The sequence below is a fragment of the Phaseolus vulgaris genome, chromosome 2 (genome assembly GCF_051622355.1).
Source record: "Phaseolus vulgaris cultivar YP4 chromosome 2, ASM5162235v1, whole genome shotgun sequence".
In the NCBI taxonomy this organism is placed as follows: Eukaryota; Viridiplantae; Streptophyta; class Magnoliopsida; order Fabales; family Fabaceae; genus Phaseolus; species Phaseolus vulgaris.
In genome coordinates this window covers 46,293,518-46,311,268 of record NC_143499.1, presented here as the reverse complement: position 1 = coordinate 46,311,268, position 17,751 = coordinate 46,293,518, and the positions used below count along the sequence as shown (strand labels likewise).

General features: G+C 33.6%; 2 protein-coding genes and 1 non-coding gene across 4 annotated transcripts; 2 read left to right on the top strand and 1 right to left on the bottom strand.

Annotated features, from left to right (window-relative positions):
- Positions 1–1,044: 1,044 nt before the first annotated feature.
- LOC137812629 (tubulin beta-1 chain) lies at positions 1,045–3,706 on the top strand. The gene is made up of 3 exons (XM_068614751.1): positions 1,045–1,712; positions 2,185–2,454; positions 2,772–3,706. The coding sequence occupies exons 1-3, from the start codon at positions 1,319–1,321 to the stop codon at positions 3,446–3,448; spliced, it is 1,341 nt and encodes a 446-aa protein (XP_068470852.1). The 5' UTR covers positions 1,045–1,318; the 3' UTR covers positions 3,449–3,706.
- Positions 3,707–3,988: 282 nt separating this feature from the next.
- TRNAC-GCA (transfer RNA cysteine (anticodon GCA)) lies at positions 3,989–4,060 on the top strand. Its single transcript has one exon. It is a non-coding gene; the product is annotated as a tRNA-Cys (tRNA).
- A 194-nt stretch (positions 4,061–4,254) lies between these two features.
- Positions 4,255–15,547, bottom strand: LOC137812628 (serine/threonine-protein kinase BSK7). Of its 2 annotated transcripts, none has more exons than XM_068614749.2 (12): positions 15,430–15,547; positions 15,161–15,226; positions 14,657–14,746; positions 14,352–14,575; positions 11,976–12,111; positions 11,535–11,668; positions 10,834–10,939; positions 9,884–9,969; positions 8,803–8,991; positions 7,180–7,332; positions 6,003–6,116; positions 4,255–4,958 (listed from the first exon to the last, which is right to left on the bottom strand). In XM_068614749.2, the coding sequence occupies exons 3-12, from the start codon at positions 14,742–14,744 to the stop codon at positions 4,716–4,718; spliced, it is 1,473 nt and encodes a 490-aa protein (XP_068470850.2). In that variant the 5' UTR covers positions 14,745–14,746; positions 15,161–15,226; positions 15,430–15,547; the 3' UTR covers positions 4,255–4,715. The 2 variants fall into 2 exon arrangements, with proteins under 2 accessions (XP_068470850.2, XP_068470851.2); XM_068614750.2 differs by having other exon boundaries at positions 15,161–15,218; positions 15,430–15,516.
- Positions 15,548–17,751: the final 2,204 nt, after the last annotated feature.

Below are 17,751 nucleotides of genomic sequence, written 5' to 3'. Positions count from 1 at the left end.
ACCCTAATAAAAAAAAAGCTTGTAAACAAGAAGTGAAACTCCCAAATTATTGCATGATATGAAATCATGATTTCAACAAAATTTCACTAAAAAAATTCTCTTAATTATGTTCTAACAATATGGGGGAGAATAATGATAGAAAGAGATGGCATTTCTTAACATTTCTCCAATAACATTTATTAGCATGTCTAAAAATAATATTAAAAAAAGAAATAAATGGTACTTAACTAGTTTTTTTTCTTCTAAAAATAGGAAAGTATAATTTTTTCACAATTAAACATTATAAAAAGAATACAGAGCATTTGTCTTTTAAAAAGTTGATATCTATCTTCACAACAAAGATTATAAAATAGATATAAAATATTTTAATCAAAACTAAAGATAAATAACACTTGGAATTTTCTTATAAAACTAAATCTTGCAAAAAAAAAAGTAAGTACTAATTTATGTATACTAAAACATTTAAAGCTAATAAAATGTTAAGGGCCACCTGCAACTACAAAAACACGTCTAGAAGTCTCTGCATGACATGTGATTGAATATTACATATTATCATAAATTAAAAATCAATTACATGTTACATAAGAATAAAAATAATGGAGACTACAATATACTTGATCATATTTCATGATGGAGAGACCATTAAACTTAGTTTAACTTAACCATGTCTGGTGTATCTCCTCTGTACTCTGTGATAAGACTACAACAAAGCTACAGGTTAAAGTTCAGAAGATGTTACTTTGAAAATTTCATAGTGAAAGATACCAATTTAAAAGTGAAAAATACTGGTTTAGAAATGTAATTCTAAAATTGATCCATTTCAGTTTGGTCCAGAGTTTTCAGCATATCATACTCGAATGTTTATGTAGCAAAGGAGGTGAAAATTAGTTGTGAAATGAGAGAGGAAAAGGATGGTGAGAAAACCAGGAATGGAGAATTATTGGAAATAGTAATTGACAGATGGGATATGAAGTGGTAGGAAGAAGTGATAATTCAGATATTTTGCTTAGCTAGCATAAGGCCATAACACAACAACAATCATGCAATGCAACTTCTTGTCCCTTTCCACGTCCAGCTCATTACACTACTTGGAGTAAGACACAGCCCCTTCCCAACAAACCCACATGAACCTATTAATTCAACTTCCATTCATTTTTATCTTCATGTTGACACTAAGAAAAGCAAGTACCATTTTTTTATAAATCTTATCACCCCTTTTGCCTTGCCCCTACAAAACCACCAACCCTTCCTCTTCCCCTCTCAACTTCTGCTACATCAATAACAGTTCACCACTACAGTTTCAACAACCCTCTTCAATATGAGAGAAATCCTCCATGTTCAAGCAGGTCAATGTGGCAACCAAATTGGAGGCAAGTTTTGGGAGGTGATGTGTGATGAGCATGGGATAGATGCCTCTGGGAATTACGTAGGGGACTCTCATCTTCAACTTGAGAGGGTTAACGTCTACTACAATGAAGCAAGTGGAGGACGCTATGTTCCTCGAGCTGTGCTTATGGACCTTGAACCGGGGACCATGGACAGCTTGCGATCTGGTCCTTATGGGAAAATTTTCAGGCCTGATAACTTTGTGTTTGGTCAAAATGGAGCTGGAAACAACTGGGCCAAGGGGCATTACACCGAGGGAGCAGAGCTTATTGATTCTGTTCTTGATGTTGTTCGTAAAGAAGCTGAGAACTGTGACTGCTTGCAGGGTACTACTTCTTCCTTAGTTAATTCAAGTTCTTAGTAAATTGATAAATTATATGTTCATTAACTCAGGCATGCCCTTTATCACTGACAAACTCTAGATTCCGATCCTTACACAATTTTCATGTTTATCACATTAGAATAGTAGTTTCACCTTAGTAAAATGTTTTACTACGGGGATCACAGAAGTAAGTCTTTAATTCTGATATAAGGATGGCACTAAAATCTCTTAAAAGCTATATGCAAATTGTGTACTTTAATTTTCTAAGTATGTTTGGATCTGATCCTCAATCAAAATTAGACTTTTGGTTGACAAGGTACTCTTAAATGTAACATTCACATTTATGAAACTCTGATTCTGACAGAATAAAAAAGCAAGAGAGAATTTCACATAAGTTTTGTAGCTTTGAAGCTGTGGATTTGTTTATGGTTTTATGCATATGAAAAGTGTTTGTTCGATGATGATGATGATTGCAGGGTTTCAAATTTGTCACTCACTGGGAGGTGGAACTGGGTCTGGAATGGGTACCTTGCTTATCTCAAAGATCAGAGAAGAGTATCCAGATAGGATGATGTTGACATTCTCAGTGTTCCCATCTCCTAAGGTATCTGACACAGTAGTTGAACCCTACAATGCCACTCTCTCTGTTCACCAACTGGTGGAGAATGCAGATGAATGCATGGTCCTTGACAATGAGGCACTCTATGATATCTGTTTCCGAACACTCAAGCTCACAAATCCAAGTTGTAAGTGCTGTCACTCCAACCCCACTCTTTTAACACCTTCTTCACTCATCATTTGTTATCTCCAATAAAGTAAAATTCTCATGAAAATTCACCTTAATGAACAATAGCCAATGAAAAACGTCAGAGCATCTCATCATGAGATTGATTTGGATTAGCTTAAAAAAACCATTTTCATTATCAGTCATATGAGAGTGTAATAGTAGACTGATGGAAGCTTCTCTTCAACAGTTCAAAATACACGAATAAGCAATGAGTAATGTATGTGAGATATGTATGTTTATGTTGGTGAGGTGACATGAATGAATGAATGAATGCAGTTGGTGATCTGAACCATTTGATCTCAACAACAATGAGCGGAGTAACGTGCTGCCTCCGCTTCCCCGGCCAACTGAACTCCGACCTCCGGAAGCTGGCCGTGAACCTCATCCCCTTCCCGCGGCTGCACTTCTTCATGGTGGGTTTCGCGCCGCTAACCTCACGCGGCTCGCAGCAGTACCGCTCCCTGACGATCCCGGAGCTGACCCAGCAGATGTGGGACGCGCGCAACATGATGTGCGCCGCCGACCCCCGGCACGGGCGGTACCTGACGGCGTCGGCGATGTTCCGCGGGAAGATGAGCACGAAGGAGGTGGACCAGCAGATGATAAACGTGCAGAACAAGAACTCGTCGTACTTCGTTGAGTGGATTCCCAACAACGTGAAGTCCAGCGTCTGCGACATTCCCCCCACCGGCCTCTCCATGTCCTCCACCTTCATGGGCAACTCCACCTCCATCCAGGAGATGTTCCGGCGCGTCTCCGATCAGTTCACCGTCATGTTCAAGAAAAAGGCCTTCTTACATTGGTACACCGCGGAGGGCATGGATGAGATGGAGTTCACTGAGGCTGAGAGCAACATGAACGACTTGGTGGCTGAGTACCAGCAGTATCAAGATGCCGCCGCCATGGAAGAGGGAGAGATTGATGAGGATGAAGAGGATGACCTGGTTGCATGAGAATCACATGTAACAGTGTTCCACATCGGACTAGTCGAAAACATATGATTCCAACTATCTAATAATTTCTCCTTATTCATGTAATGAAATGCAAAAGGGTGTGTTACATATGTGTATAGTTATGGGTTCATTATCTGCAATTTTAAGGATTTTGCTTTGCTGTTTTTTTTTTTTTTCACAATGCCTTTAATTGTTGTCGCTTTTGTTTTTTGTTGTTAATTCTCAATGTTAATGCTGTCTCATAGTTTTTGTTTTCTATTTTATTCTCCTTCTCACCTCTTTTATCATCTCCTTATCACTTTCTCCATGCCAATAATTCATGTCACCACTTGTATTATTGGTGGGAAAAATCTTTAAAGTGGATCACTCCTTAAGTTTTTTCAAATTCACGCTAAATTATTTAACACCCCAAATTAATTATTATTTAAAGGGAATTTCGTATGAATTGGAACAGGAGTTGTTCATTCAATGTCGATATAGGTACTAAATTATAGAAATTTACATTTAATATTCTAAAAATGTGATTTTGAATATCGAATTGGGTCCATAGCTCAGTGGTAGAGCATTTGACTGCAGATCAAGAGGTCACCGGTTCGAACCCGGTTGGGCCCTTTTTAAATTTGATTTTTGCCTTTTTAAATCATAGCAAGTGCTGCTGATTCCATAACAGTTAATGTTGCTCAACAAAAATAGTTGCTTCTGCATGGCTCAACATTTCCAACTTCTTTAAATCTGATCTCATTTTCATCCCTTTGTTAATATCCAAACCCTTCTGGAAAAAGTACTAATATTGGTTGTGAAACATATTTATAGAAAATAAAACATTAAAAGAATTTATTAGATGCAAAATGAATATGAACATAACATACAAAAACAACATATTTGATGTTGACACGGTAGCCATAACCAATTGTTCTGTACATTAAATTACAAGCACAAGAACAGCATCTGCTGTTTGCTCAACAAATGCTCACATACACTCACAGGTGATCCTTACCTTTACAAACACAACTCTCCTTCCCATCATCTTTATACTAACATAGCTGACTAAACAACAAAAAGAGAATATCTTTGGTAGTCTGTGCAAAAGAATGCTTCTAGGCAACCAATGAACCAGTCATGCACAAGTATAATAAACCACTCTATTCCATGCAATACAATTTGTCCGATAAGGAACTGGGGCCCCCTGTAACATTGAGAAACCAGCACTTGTTCTATGTAAGTTATCTTCACCAGCAACAAACCAAGGTTTGGCCAAAGAACTCAACTAATTTGTGCTCTTTTTAATTTCAAGTGAGGAACCCTCTTTAAGTGCCATTTGGGCATCATTCTCCTTGCCCATTGCTAAAAGTGCAACTGCTTGTAAATAAAACGCAATGTACCAAATGGGGGATATTACTTGGGCTTGCATTGCATCATTAAGTGCTTCATCAGCCATGTTGCTCATAAGATAACATAAACTACGACGTGCATAAACCGTTGGAGAAACCATGGTTCCAACATCAATGAACTGTGTTACAAAACAAAACTATCAGTGCCACACCATAACTGGTCCAATATATATTATGAATATAGCTATTAATGAACAGAACTAATCATATAATGAAAATATATTTCAAAATCATTCACATCGTGTCTTTATTTTGTGTATCCATCAAATATTGCAACATTGTAAAATATACATTTTAACATTCTGATATTGGAATTGTATCACTTTTTTCCTGGTTCAGAAAGGAAAATTATTGTTTTATATAATGAATTTAACATCTCAAACTGATTCCGACCTGTTATCAGGAAGGGACACCAAGTGATTTAATACAAAGCTTAATTTCTCTTTTGATTCCTCTACTCTCTCAAACTTGCAAAGTTCAACACCCATTCTTTTGTCTTAATCTATCCCTCCACTATCTATTATACAATTTTGGTTCATATGTTAGCTTAACACTCAACATTTAACAAAAATGATGATGTGACACTCTAATGCCATGACACATTACCACAATAATCTTGATGTGACTCTGTACTATACTGCTAAATTATTATTTTTGTTAGATATTGGGTGTTAAGTTGGATAAACCAAAATAACTAGGACCTCACTGATAATGGACCTTTTATTAAAACCTCATAATTACAGTCAATTTATTGATATGATCCGTTAAACTCACAGATTCCCGTCGGACTTGAAACTGCAACATTTTAAATAGAAAAGTTAAAGAAGTAAACCAACAATTGAAAAAAGGAATTTCATTTCACTTGATAGATTTTATTTTATAAATTTTAATTTGGTTAATTTTATTTGTATATATTTTATCTTAACGAAATAAAGGAAAAATAATAGATTTTTCTTTTTTTTTGGATAATTATTTCAACCCAAGACTGATCTCTTTGTCCGCAAGCTTTTACGGACTAAACTAAATCTAAAAAAACATTTGTTTTGACCTAACTTATACATCCCTAAAAATAACACAATTAAAATAGGAGAGATCAAATTCACAAAAATATAGAGGAAAATTCATGAAATTGAGAAAGCAGGAGGACCAAAAGTGAAACTAACCAGCGTATAGCTATCAATTGCCGTTTTAGAATCCTTAAGCCGAAAAGCAGCATCCCCTTTCTTCTTTGAGTCCAACGTGTCCTGCATCTGGTTCGTCCACATTTGGAACGAAAGCTGCTTGATAAGAAAATATCATAAAGAAAATCAGTGGACAACAAAATCAGCCAAGCAACATGGAAAAACAAGTCAATACAATGGAAATGTGAAAAGAAAAGACGTCAAAGATTCAAGATTAGACCAACATGATTTAACTAGGTGTGCAAACAAAATATTGAAGCACTAACTCTTCTTGTGTTGTCTTATATGATAGACCAACTATAGCATACAATATTCCCTTTCCTTTCCCACTAAAGATTAAACTACTAAAATGTCAAATAAAGGATCTAACAAATTCCTAAGACAAATGTTACTTACACCACTATCAAAACAAACAACAACAAAAGCCTTGTGTCACTTTGAGGTTGGTTGGCTACATGGATTGCAAGAAACCATCGGTATCAATTAAAGAACAAATTCTCAAAGAGATTGGGTTGATTTGTTTGTTTAAAAAAATGGTTTTTTAATCAAACAAGCAGATTTATGTTTCTTTTCATGTTTTGTCTAACATGTTTAGTTTAAAAATAAGCAGTTTTTAGCTAATTTAATAAGCAAATCTTATCTGTTTCCTAAAGAAGTGATTTAAAAATAAAGAATTATTTAAAAAACACTTAATTTAAATTTAAACAAACTAACCCATTATTCACCATAACAATTTCTGCTAATGTCCTTCTTAGGCTCCTTACCCTTTTTACACCGATAAAAACCATGCATTATATTTTCCATTTAGCTTCTTCTAGTACTCTTTGCACAACCATCTTAACCAAGTTTGTTATATTTTTTCCAATCTGTCACATTAATATCTGGTATCCTATCCTTCTTGTGTAGCCACACATTCATTTTAACCTTCTCACTTTTGCTACATTCACATTTTTCTCGTTTCTTTCAAACCAAACATTCAGCACCATTAAGCAGAACTGGATATATGGCAAGTTCATATAACTTTCTTTTGAGCCTGGCAGTTACTGTGATCACGACTAATCCTTGATATTCCATAATCAAAACACAGGCGAATGAAAATGAAAAACCAATGGCTTTAAATGATTTATAACAGGTTCTACAATTTGGATATCAAACAAACCTCAGTTGCTGCGCCCTCATCGTCTTTATACCCCATTTTCTCCATCACCTCATGCAGAGCAGTCAGATCCATTCGTAGACAAGCTTCTCCTAGAGGTGTAAGGGGGAAAGTAGATGTACCATCTGGTATACCCATCAGTACGCGAGAAGGAACCTACAAAAGAAAAAACATCAATTATCAATTCCAACAATAAAAAATATGGCCCAAGTGTCTAATGATTCTATTCAAATCTCACAATTTGATACATTTCAACAAGCGATCAATATGACAGGATGAATCACAATAAATGGATGGATGGTACAATTTTGTATCACCAATACAAATCTCTGATTGTCCTTTCAAGTTCCGCATCCATCTTCCAAAATACGGTTACTATAAGTTGAAAAACTCATATTTTCACATTCTAAGGTATTTCAAACTGCTCTTTTTTTAGGGTAACAATTAGATTTAGAAGCTCAAAGCAGCAATACAACATGCGTCTTTTAAACCTAGCTGTAAAATAAAAAGGGATTAAACGAGTACTATTAATTGCATACAATTTGGTTATTCCACTACCACATTTTCATGTTTCTGAACTGGAGTTTTACACCGACACTCATTTTATACAGTATCGCGTCCAGGATGACCTGGAAGTTATAGGTCATTCCACCTAGGGCATACAAAGAGGAATCATAGTCATTCTCTCTCATATGGTTCGTACAGAAGCATAGGTCTAAATGGTCACAGAATAACATAAATGATTACTTGATTGCTATCAATATTTTGCTTATAGAGCACTTCATATATTTTCCAGTTTTCAGATTTAAACCTGTAGGACAAGCTTGAATTTTAGGGTGGGTTGTACTGTTAGTTAAGAAGGGAAAATAAATTAGGGACAGTTAGCCATGTGGTATTAGTTAGATACAGGGGATTAACTACATAAGTAGGAGAGAATAAGGATGGAGGGACATTTGAATTGTATCAATTCAGATTCAGGCTTTAGCTCCATTATAGAAAGGGGAAACTCTTTGTGAAAGGGAGATTCTTGGAAAAGAAACCTCAGTCGCTGTTCTGTTATTTCCAATCAAGAAATAAAATAAACTTTTTTTCTTTATCTATTTTATATTCTGGGTTTTTCACATTGTTTCATCGTTTTTCATACTTCTAAATTAAGGACTAAGAATTTATCTTTTTTTGTGAGATTTATAGTTAAGACGTTTTTCATTTTCTCATATAAAATTACTATATTGACCCCTATACATCTTTTATAACAAATTTTTCAAGCTATTTTTCATTGAATTACTGAATATTCAGTAAGATTTACAGTTCATGGGTCAACAATTAGGTTTGTATCCAGAACTTGAACCGGGATATTATTACTAAGACAGATATGCCTTGCAAATATAAATCAGTCTCAAAGTTTATGCTATCTGTTACATATAAACCACGTGTTACCCTTATATATAAACTTTTATATAATAACATTTAGCAGAGAAAGTAAGAAACATCAGTCAAAGCTAAATTAAAATCCTAGAAAAACAGTCTTCAAGCATTCTGCTATAGTTTATCTTCATCTAAAATTAAGTCCAGCTATCCTTGTGCTCAGACAGTAAATTATTCTAAACCACTTTCAAACCAGCTAACCTCAGAATCCTTCTGTAGAGGTATTAGAGCAGCAACCAGTGACTTTGGACTAGGACGCTCTCGTGGTTCAGATTGCAAACATAGTGAGGCTAGACGCACTAATTCAGTCCCATCATCATTTGTAAGCTCCCCTTCTAAGCAAGAGTCTGATAGCATCTGAAGGTTCTTGTCTCTAATTAAGTCAAGGGCCTGCAAAAATTATGAACTTAAGTGTGTGTATGTTTTGAAGGTGAGTTTTTGGGGATTTTTTTTTTTTTTCCAAAATAGTTGACAAAAATTAGTGATTTTTTCTTTAAAGTAAATCAAACTAAAAACACAATAAATCTCAGATGCACAACAAAAATTAAATCAAAATCAACATAGAACACTTAGTACTTAAGACAATAAAAACCACCATTCACAGTCAAAACAACCTTATGTTGGTCTTAACAAATAGATAATTTAAAATTCTCAAACAGGGCACTACTTACTTTATTTTAGCTAGGATAGAATAAATCAATTAAATGAAAAGGCTCAAGAAGAGAAAGAAGATAGACAACATTAAGCAACAGGGCATACTTGGAAGCACAAATTCAGTTTCGTGATCATTTGAAAATTGTATAGTCCCCTACATTTGAAAAATGTTTTGTCCCCTGGTCATTGAAAAATTCTATAGTCCCCAGATCATTTGAAAATTGTCCTTATAAACAAGAGTCAGATAGCATCTCAGGGTTCCTGAATCTAATCAGGTCAATGAGCGGCAAAAATTATGAAAGGAAGTGTGAATATTTTGAGATTTTGTTTCACAAATTCTCAAAAAGTTTACAATAATTGGTAATTAAACACTTTAAATGTTAGATGCACAACAAAATCTAAATCTAGATCAATACAAAACCATTAGTCCTTGTTCAAAGAAAAACCACCATATTCAAGTTAGTCAAAAAATTGTGCAATTTAAAATTCTCAACGGGGTCCTTAATTTTAGCTAGGACAAGCGGAAGAAGAAATTGATCAAAAGAAAGCTCAACTAAGATAGACAACACTATAGCACAGGCCACAGTACGTATGGTTTGCATAACTTTTTATCAAGTAAAGAACTTACATGGCTTGGAGGAATATGCTTTCCACTGAGAAGGTCAAGCAAAAGTGTGCCAAAGCTGTAAGTTACACTCTCTGGAGTAACTCTGCCTGCATGACCAGGGAATAGGAGGGCAAACACAATGCCATCAAATACTTGTATTTATTACTTGAGTATGATATAAAATGAGTATAATAATTAAACCATCACATCGTATAAACTGATTTTGATTTTATATTTGCAGGAGATGAGAATTATATAATCCACTCAAGGCACATTCAGTTTGAAATATATCACAGAATAAAAAATATATATCAACATGTTAATTAGCCATGACACTAATAATTCCCCCAAACTTGCTCAAATATCAAGGACGACAATGTGAAGATGAATGTCCACAGAAATAAGTCAGCAATTGAATTAAAAGTTTATAAAGGGAGGCATGAAAGCATTAAATTGATCTAAAAACAAAATTTGAAGAAGACCTGATATGACTAAGTTTCACATATTCTTAACCTGTGAATTCTTCTTGACAGAGAATAAGAAAACATTAATGATAAAGACAGTAGTTCAGAATCATGCATACACAAATATGAGGTTGCCTAACATGAAAGCTTTTTATAAAAAAAAGACAGTAGTTCAGGTCCAGGAGTAAAATTGGTAGAGGTATCATCATATTATCACAATTGGTACTAATTACTTGAGCTCATTGAGAGAAACTACTTTTACACGCCATATGAATGCTTCGTACAAAAATTGAACAGACAAGTAACAGCCAAATAAAGGTGAAAGCAATGATGACCTAAACTCAATTATCATATCTGAATGAGCTGTTATGAAAGAAAAAATGTCAATTATCATAACTAAAAAGTCTTAATAAGCATGGTACTAAAGTTTTATCTCCAATCACAGACAGAGAAGATCAAGTAACAATCATTTTGTGATGAAAAATATTATCTTGTTTAATGGGGTACCTGTCCTTAGATATTCAGGTGGAGTAAACGCCAAATTCGTACTATAACTTTTTCCATCTCTGCTATTTTTCATCAAACCGAAGCATGAAAGTCTAGGATTGTAGTCCTGAATAACAAGTGGAGGAAAGAAAAAGATAGTCAACATTTACTATTCAGGCTAAGAACACAAATTTATAGGGTAGCTTCCACTGTTCGACCCACTACCATTGCCCCTTTAATCCAGTAAATAGCTACTTACTATCCACCCACTCTAAGACAATGAAGTATTGAACAATGATCAACTATATATCTTGGTTCTAATAAACTTATGATATAATATCAAATTCTACAAAAACTGTATAGTTATATAATTTACCATGTTCAATGTTTCTTTTTCCAATTATTGTGAAATAATATTTTAACTTAATTCGGAGTATGAAATATGAAATTTGAAGACCAGAACAAAATAAGTATTAACTTTGTAACTTGATAAGGGGAATGTTGTCAGTATTAAATGATATTGATTAATTTTTAAGCAAGTGTATAGAATATCATTTTCTCAACTGTAATTAAGCTTTCCAGGATTACACTATGCAGATTGTGTGCTGGACAGCACTTCCTGAGGATGAAGACAATTAACATACAGCGTGCTGTGAGCACCATCTAACAATACCTTAAACTTGGGTAATAAGGTCATGTACAGATGAAGGAAATAAACTTACGTCATCATAAAGAACTCTGTAGGCATTTAGATCATGATATAGTGCACGTCCATTGCTGGTACAGTACTCTAGAGCTTGGGCAAGGCATAATGCAACTCTCATTCGCATTGCCCATCTCATGGGCTCATTTTCCCCTAAAAAATTGTGTAAAAACTTGCTAAGAAAGTATCACCAAACCATATAGAGAAAAGAGCAAGAAATAGTGGCCACAAAAAGTCACAGCTACAGTTCACCAAGAAGAATTGAACAAATAAAAGAGTGATGACAATGAATTGCCTTCCTGGAAAACAGATTTTAAAGAATCACGTGACAAGGGGACATTCCTAATAACTCGAGGATGCTTTCAGTCAATGGCTTGATAAGAGTTTTATTTAGAACACAAACAAGTAAATGCCAAAAGCAAATGCAGGAAATTGAATTAGTTGTCAATTATGCACTTACAATGGAATAAATGTTTTGCCAACGTATCATTGGGCATATATTCTGCAACAAGTAACCTCTCGTCACCTTCACAACAACATCCTAGCAGATTTATCAATCGCTGGCTCCTCAGTTGACCAACAGCCCTGGCCTCCTCCTGAAGTGGGAAACGAAGGTTCTTTAATGAGCTAATAATGAATGTTGAATAGCATGCTTAAGTGAACAAAGAAAACCACATCACTAATCACATGCAAAAGAATTTGTGAAAACAGTGGATAACTTTTAACTGGCATTACATGTAAAAAGGATGAAATATGAAAATGTTGCACAGCAAGAGAAAATATTCAATAGAAACAAGAATCAGATGTCACTAGGCCATGCATAACAGGCTTATGTTGGACCATCTTAGATAAAGGAACACACATGTCTGAAAAAAAACGATACTAATAATTGATCAAGTTGTTTCAACAATCCCCTTAAGATTTCTGTGTGCCCTCAGATGGACATAATTGAAATGTAGAATATTAAAATTAAAAATCTACGGCATTGGCAGATGCAAGCTCGCCACAAACTGCGGGACATCTGGCCAGGCTGATCTGTTGAACCATTTCACAGCAATTAAACCAGTAAAGCACACTAAGATGAGGTAATCCCTTTAAGATGGACTATCTTACATATATTTATCCTAGGCAAAGAAATGCAGTTGAGGGTAGAAAAACAGTAGCATCTATAACACAAACTAATTCATGATGTGATTCCACTGAACCCCTAACCACAATAGGACCTCTGTGTCCTCAATGGGACAAGAACGAGGTAAAACCAACATAAATAAATAAAAGAAAAATGTGCACCAGCCAGAGTAATAATTAATTCAGCAGTTAAAAGTGGAAAAAAGAAAGAAGGATAAACCAACCAGATTGCAGCATTAATAAATGTAAAAGCACAAAAAAAAAACCTTTAACTTATACTTAAAACGAATATTTAAAATAACAAATCTAGAAGGAATTGGCACATGCATGTTCAACAAAGATTGATCGACAGCTGACCAGGTTGACCAATTGAAACTATTTGACAGTACATCAATTAAACAACTTAAAAACACACTTAAATTGGACTGTATTATATTTATTCATCCTAGGTAACGAAATGCTAATGCACAAAAACAAGAGACACGTGTATAAAACAAACTTTTTCATGAATCAGCCATTCCCCCAACCCCCATAGCCCATAGAATCTCTGTCTGCAGTAGGAAAAAAGGGAGGTAAAAACTGACAAAAAGAAATTAAAAGACACATGCATGAAGCAACATAATAATGGATTCAGCAATTAGAAATGACTGAAGTTCTGTAAAACCAACTGGAGAATCAGAACTCTAAAAAACAAAAACATACAAGAAAGTTGGTGTTTATAATGACCATGTAAAGCTAAACATCTACACAATGTTAGAACCACAAAAACTGAAGCTAATGCACGAAAATAACACACACATGTGCACAAAACAAACTCTTAAGAAAGTGGAATCTCGGTCTAACTAAACCTCACAAAACTGACTTAGTAAGATGAGGTTTGTATCCACTTATATATTATAATTAAGTTATATTTCTAGTTATAATGTGGAATTTTCAACACTCTCCCTCATGCCGAAGACATCAAGCATGGGAATAGAGGAGAGCAACATAGCGCGTGATAAAATATGCTGAAAAAAATTTGATATGATAATCTTTCATTAGCTCTTATATCATATTATGAAAATGAATTTTAAGTCTAACTCAACCTCATAAAACCAACTTAATAATGTGAGGTTTGAACGCACTTATATACTATAATTTGACCATATCCCTAGATCTCACATCGACTGCAGATATGGCCAAATTATAATATATACAGCAAACCTCACCTTACTAAGTCAATTTTTTGAGGTTAAGTTAGACTTAAATTTTACTTTTTTTAAATCGTATAAAAGTCATTTAGAGTCTATCATAATCAAGTTTATTGAATTTATCGTGTCACCCGCTATCGGGGTCCCTTCTATTCCCATGCTTGATGTCCTTAACGTGAGGGGGGTGTTTGAGATCCCACATTGACTAGTGGGTACAAACTTCACCTTACCAAACTCATTTGTGAAGTTGAGTTAGACTTGAGTTCACTTTCATAAGGCAAACTAAAATATGAATCAGTCATCCCCCCAATCCCCATAGCACATAGGAACTCTGTTTGCAGGATGAAACGAGTGAGACAAAACAGACAAAGAGAAATTAACAGACACAGTTGTTAAAAATGACAAAAGTTTGGTTAAACCAACCAGAGAATTGCATCACTGAAAAAGGAATAAACATACAAGAAAGTTGGTACTTATAATAAACATTTAAAGTAACATGTAAATTGATGCGTACTTACCAAAAATGGCTGCGCATCAGGCCAGGCATTTCTGTTGAACCGTTTAACGGCAATTCGCATCTGATTATCAAGTTTCCCTTTATAGACCACATTTGGAGCTTTTTCTCCATGCTCAGAAACTATATTTTCAACAGCAAATCCGGATGTAGCCCTCCTAAGCTGAGCAATGGTGAATTCATGAAACCGTGGCAAGTCAATGCTCTCAACAATATTGTCTTCGTTTTCTGAACAAGAAATATAAACACAGAAACAGCAATTACTCTCAGAGCATTAAGAACAGGAACTAGGCACATTGAAACACTTACCACCCTCAACCTGGTCCTCAGGAACCGGATGACCATCCTCCTCTGTACCCATGCAGCATGTTGTGTACTTAGAAAATTCACAACCCATCCCTGTAACTCAATGGAAAATTCCAGTTAGTCAAGACACTTTCCAATTTAACCAAAAGCCCCTTTTAGCTTAAAATCGTAATAACCTCTGAACCAAACACCATCTTCAACTACATACCGTATCATTCACAAAACTACGTTATAAGAAGTTTGGTCGGCCTTCACCCAAAATTGGAAAAAAAAAAATTCAACACTCGAAACCCCTTTTAAATTAAGAAAACAAAACCCACCACAACAAGCAGTTTCTGTACAGAGCTCATAACAAATTCACAATTGAATGTCACCTGGGGACCATGCTGAGCTCGGTTGGGAGAACCCAATAAGAGTTAACAATGAAAAAAGGACAGAAACTACCCAATAAGGAAAATATCAAAAAACAAGCATAACAAAAACGCATATACGAATAAAAAACCAAACCTTTCTGTCAGCAGCAAATCAGAGCAGTGCTGGGTCAATCCACTTTAATGGTGCCTCCCTGAATTTCTAACGGAAAGCAATCAAATCAGCCAAAAGATGAGCTCCAAAACATTTATTTTCGTAGAAAAACTAAAAATGCATTAGAAGAACATGAAATTAAGGCACGAAGCAATGGAGCAAAGAATATTTTTTTTGCAAAATCAGAGATCAGAAAGAAGCATGAAGAGGAATGGAAGAAGAAAAAGCGATAAGAAGCATTGACGAAGCACCTCAGCAAGCGCAGGGATTCCAAACAGTCAAAACTATGAAAGACAGGGAAAGTGAAAGGACTTCGGTTGCTACTTCTCATCTTTCACACCTTATATATGTATATACTCTGTCTTAATATTATTTGTATTCTCTATAATAAATACCCTCGTTAATAAAACAATTAAATAGGTTAAGTCAAAACCTCATTAATCAAACTTAAGAATCACCAACTACGTTAATCAATTACTACTTTTTTGTCATTAATCTAACTTCACCCACAGATTCTGATGCAAATGGGTTTCATTAGTTTTTTTTACTCCAAAATTATCTGTGTTTTTAGGCTTTACGTATCTGCTTTAATTCTTCATAATTTATGTTATTTAAATTTTTCAAATTAAAAAATAAAAACATAGGCAAGAATTATAATAAATTAAAAAATATAAACCAAAACAGATAATTTGTACTTGTGGACGTAAAAACTAAAACGACAAATATGAGATGAAATAAGTGATTAAATTTGTATCATTTCGTCTCAAAACTTGTTTTATAATTGTTTTTAAATAAGTTAACAAAATATTTTAAAACGTACTAAAATTTATACATTTAAATCGAGGTTAATGAATTTGATCCTTTAAAAAAATATATAATCATGAAATATGGACTAAGTCATGAACTTTCGATCGGTAACTTAAATTATTTATACATTTAGTCATCATCGTTCAGTGCTTTCATGCCTAACAAAAAAATTGGATTAAGTATATTTTTTTTATCACTATTACATATTCTGTCAACAAAATAAATATAACACTAAATAAATAAATAAATATGTAGATTTTAAACATTGGGAATATTTGGACAAGATAAATATTAAATATTTTTTAATAATGTTTTTGCGATATTTTTGTGATGATTTATTTTGATTGTATTTTTAATGTTTTTAATTGAATTCTATTTTTTAAAGAAAATGTCATATATCAAATATTAAGAAAATTTACAAAAGTGTCTCTCTCAAAAATTCATATTATGTTATTGGATTATCTTATTTTCACAAGTTGTTGATGATGTTCTTGGGAAGGTCATGAAAAAGAATATACAAGATATAAAACAAAATTATAATAAGACAAAAATAATATCTAAACTTAATAAACTCTTTTGTATAATCATTGAAATATTGATACGAGTATTTGTTTTAAAGGTTTTGACACAACTTAAAATAATGATGTTAGTATAAAGAAAACATGTTTATAGTATTGTGAATCATAATAAGTTAAGTGTTATTTTACTATAAAAAGGCGTAAAATTTTACTATAATTTTGACTTAATTTATCATACAACAAATTATATGTCTTTCATCAAGTTATCCTTAAAATCTTATAATAATTCTTCTATTGCAAGTCATAAGTGATAATTATAGAACAATTGGAAAAGTCAAAAGTGACTATATGAAAAATAATGTTTGTTCTTTATGAGAGAAGGATAAAGGAGATAAACAACCATGACAATGTATACTGAATATGTAAGATACAAGTGACAATAAGAATATTTATAATTATTTATCGATTAGTGAAACTTTTTACAGTCGACTAAACTTAGTCAACATTAGAGTGTTCCAATATATTAAAGTGTTTATTTGTCTTGTCTATTGACTTGTACCAACTTTGGTTTTCCATATCATCTAAAAAGAGCAACAATATGAAAATTAATAACATGCATTGTAATGAATAGTGTTTCACTAAATGATTACTTTGACAACTTAATTTTATAGTACACGTCCCACTCTCTCAATCAATGCACTATTATCTTCTCTATTAAATCATTCAATTGGGAACTTTAGGATAAGTCTTCAAATTTTATTACCATGTTTCTTGCAATAAACATTAAAGTGTCCACAATACTTGACATCATTGTCAATATGAATGTGTTAGTTTCTTGCATGTTAGTTTCTCAATCGAATAAGTATGAAACTAACTTCTTAAAACAATCATCAACAAAAGTAACAAAATAAAGTAAATTCTTATATATTTTACATGCAATGGATCATACATGTTTGAGTTCACTAATTCAATCACACATGTTTGAGTTCACTAATTCAAGCAGCAACTCACATTTTTTAGAGAAAGGTTGCTTAAAAGATATTCAAATTTACTTAACAATCATGCAACTCAAACACTTATCAAATATTACATTTTTCAATTATAAAAGCACATTTTTTTTATGGATTTCCCTCTTACTTGACTTAACTCTAATGTTTTTTATTCAATTGTTAAACAACAATGATAGAGATCGGTGGTGTAATTGGAATAGAGTAACTAGAATTCAATTACTTAAAAAAAAGTTATGGT

Bases quoted from the DNA above. Each gene is read 5' to 3' on its own strand.
- LOC137812629 (XM_068614751.1), top strand. From the start codon at position 1,319: ATGAGAGAAATCCTCCATGTTCAAGCAGGTCAATGTGGCAACCAAATT. The intron at 1,713-2,184 runs GTACTACTTCTT...TGATGATTGCAG, and splicing joins GAACTGTGACTGCTTGCAGG to GGTTTCAAATTTGTCACTCA. The intron at 2,455-2,771 runs GTAAGTGCTGTC...GAATGAATGCAG, and splicing joins CAAGCTCACAAATCCAAGTT to TTGGTGATCTGAACCATTTG.
- LOC137812628 (XM_068614749.2), bottom strand. From the start codon at position 14,744: ATGGGTTGTGAATTTTCTAAGTACACAACATGCTGCATGGGTACAGAG. The intron at 7,333-8,802 runs GTTAGCTGGTTT...TTTCTTTTGTAG, and splicing joins CTCTACAGAAGGATTCTGAG to GTTCCTTCTCGCGTACTGAT. The intron at 4,959-6,002 runs GTTAGTTTCACT...TTTGTAACACAG, and splicing joins CAATTGATAGCTATACGCTG to TTCATTGATGTTGGAACCAT.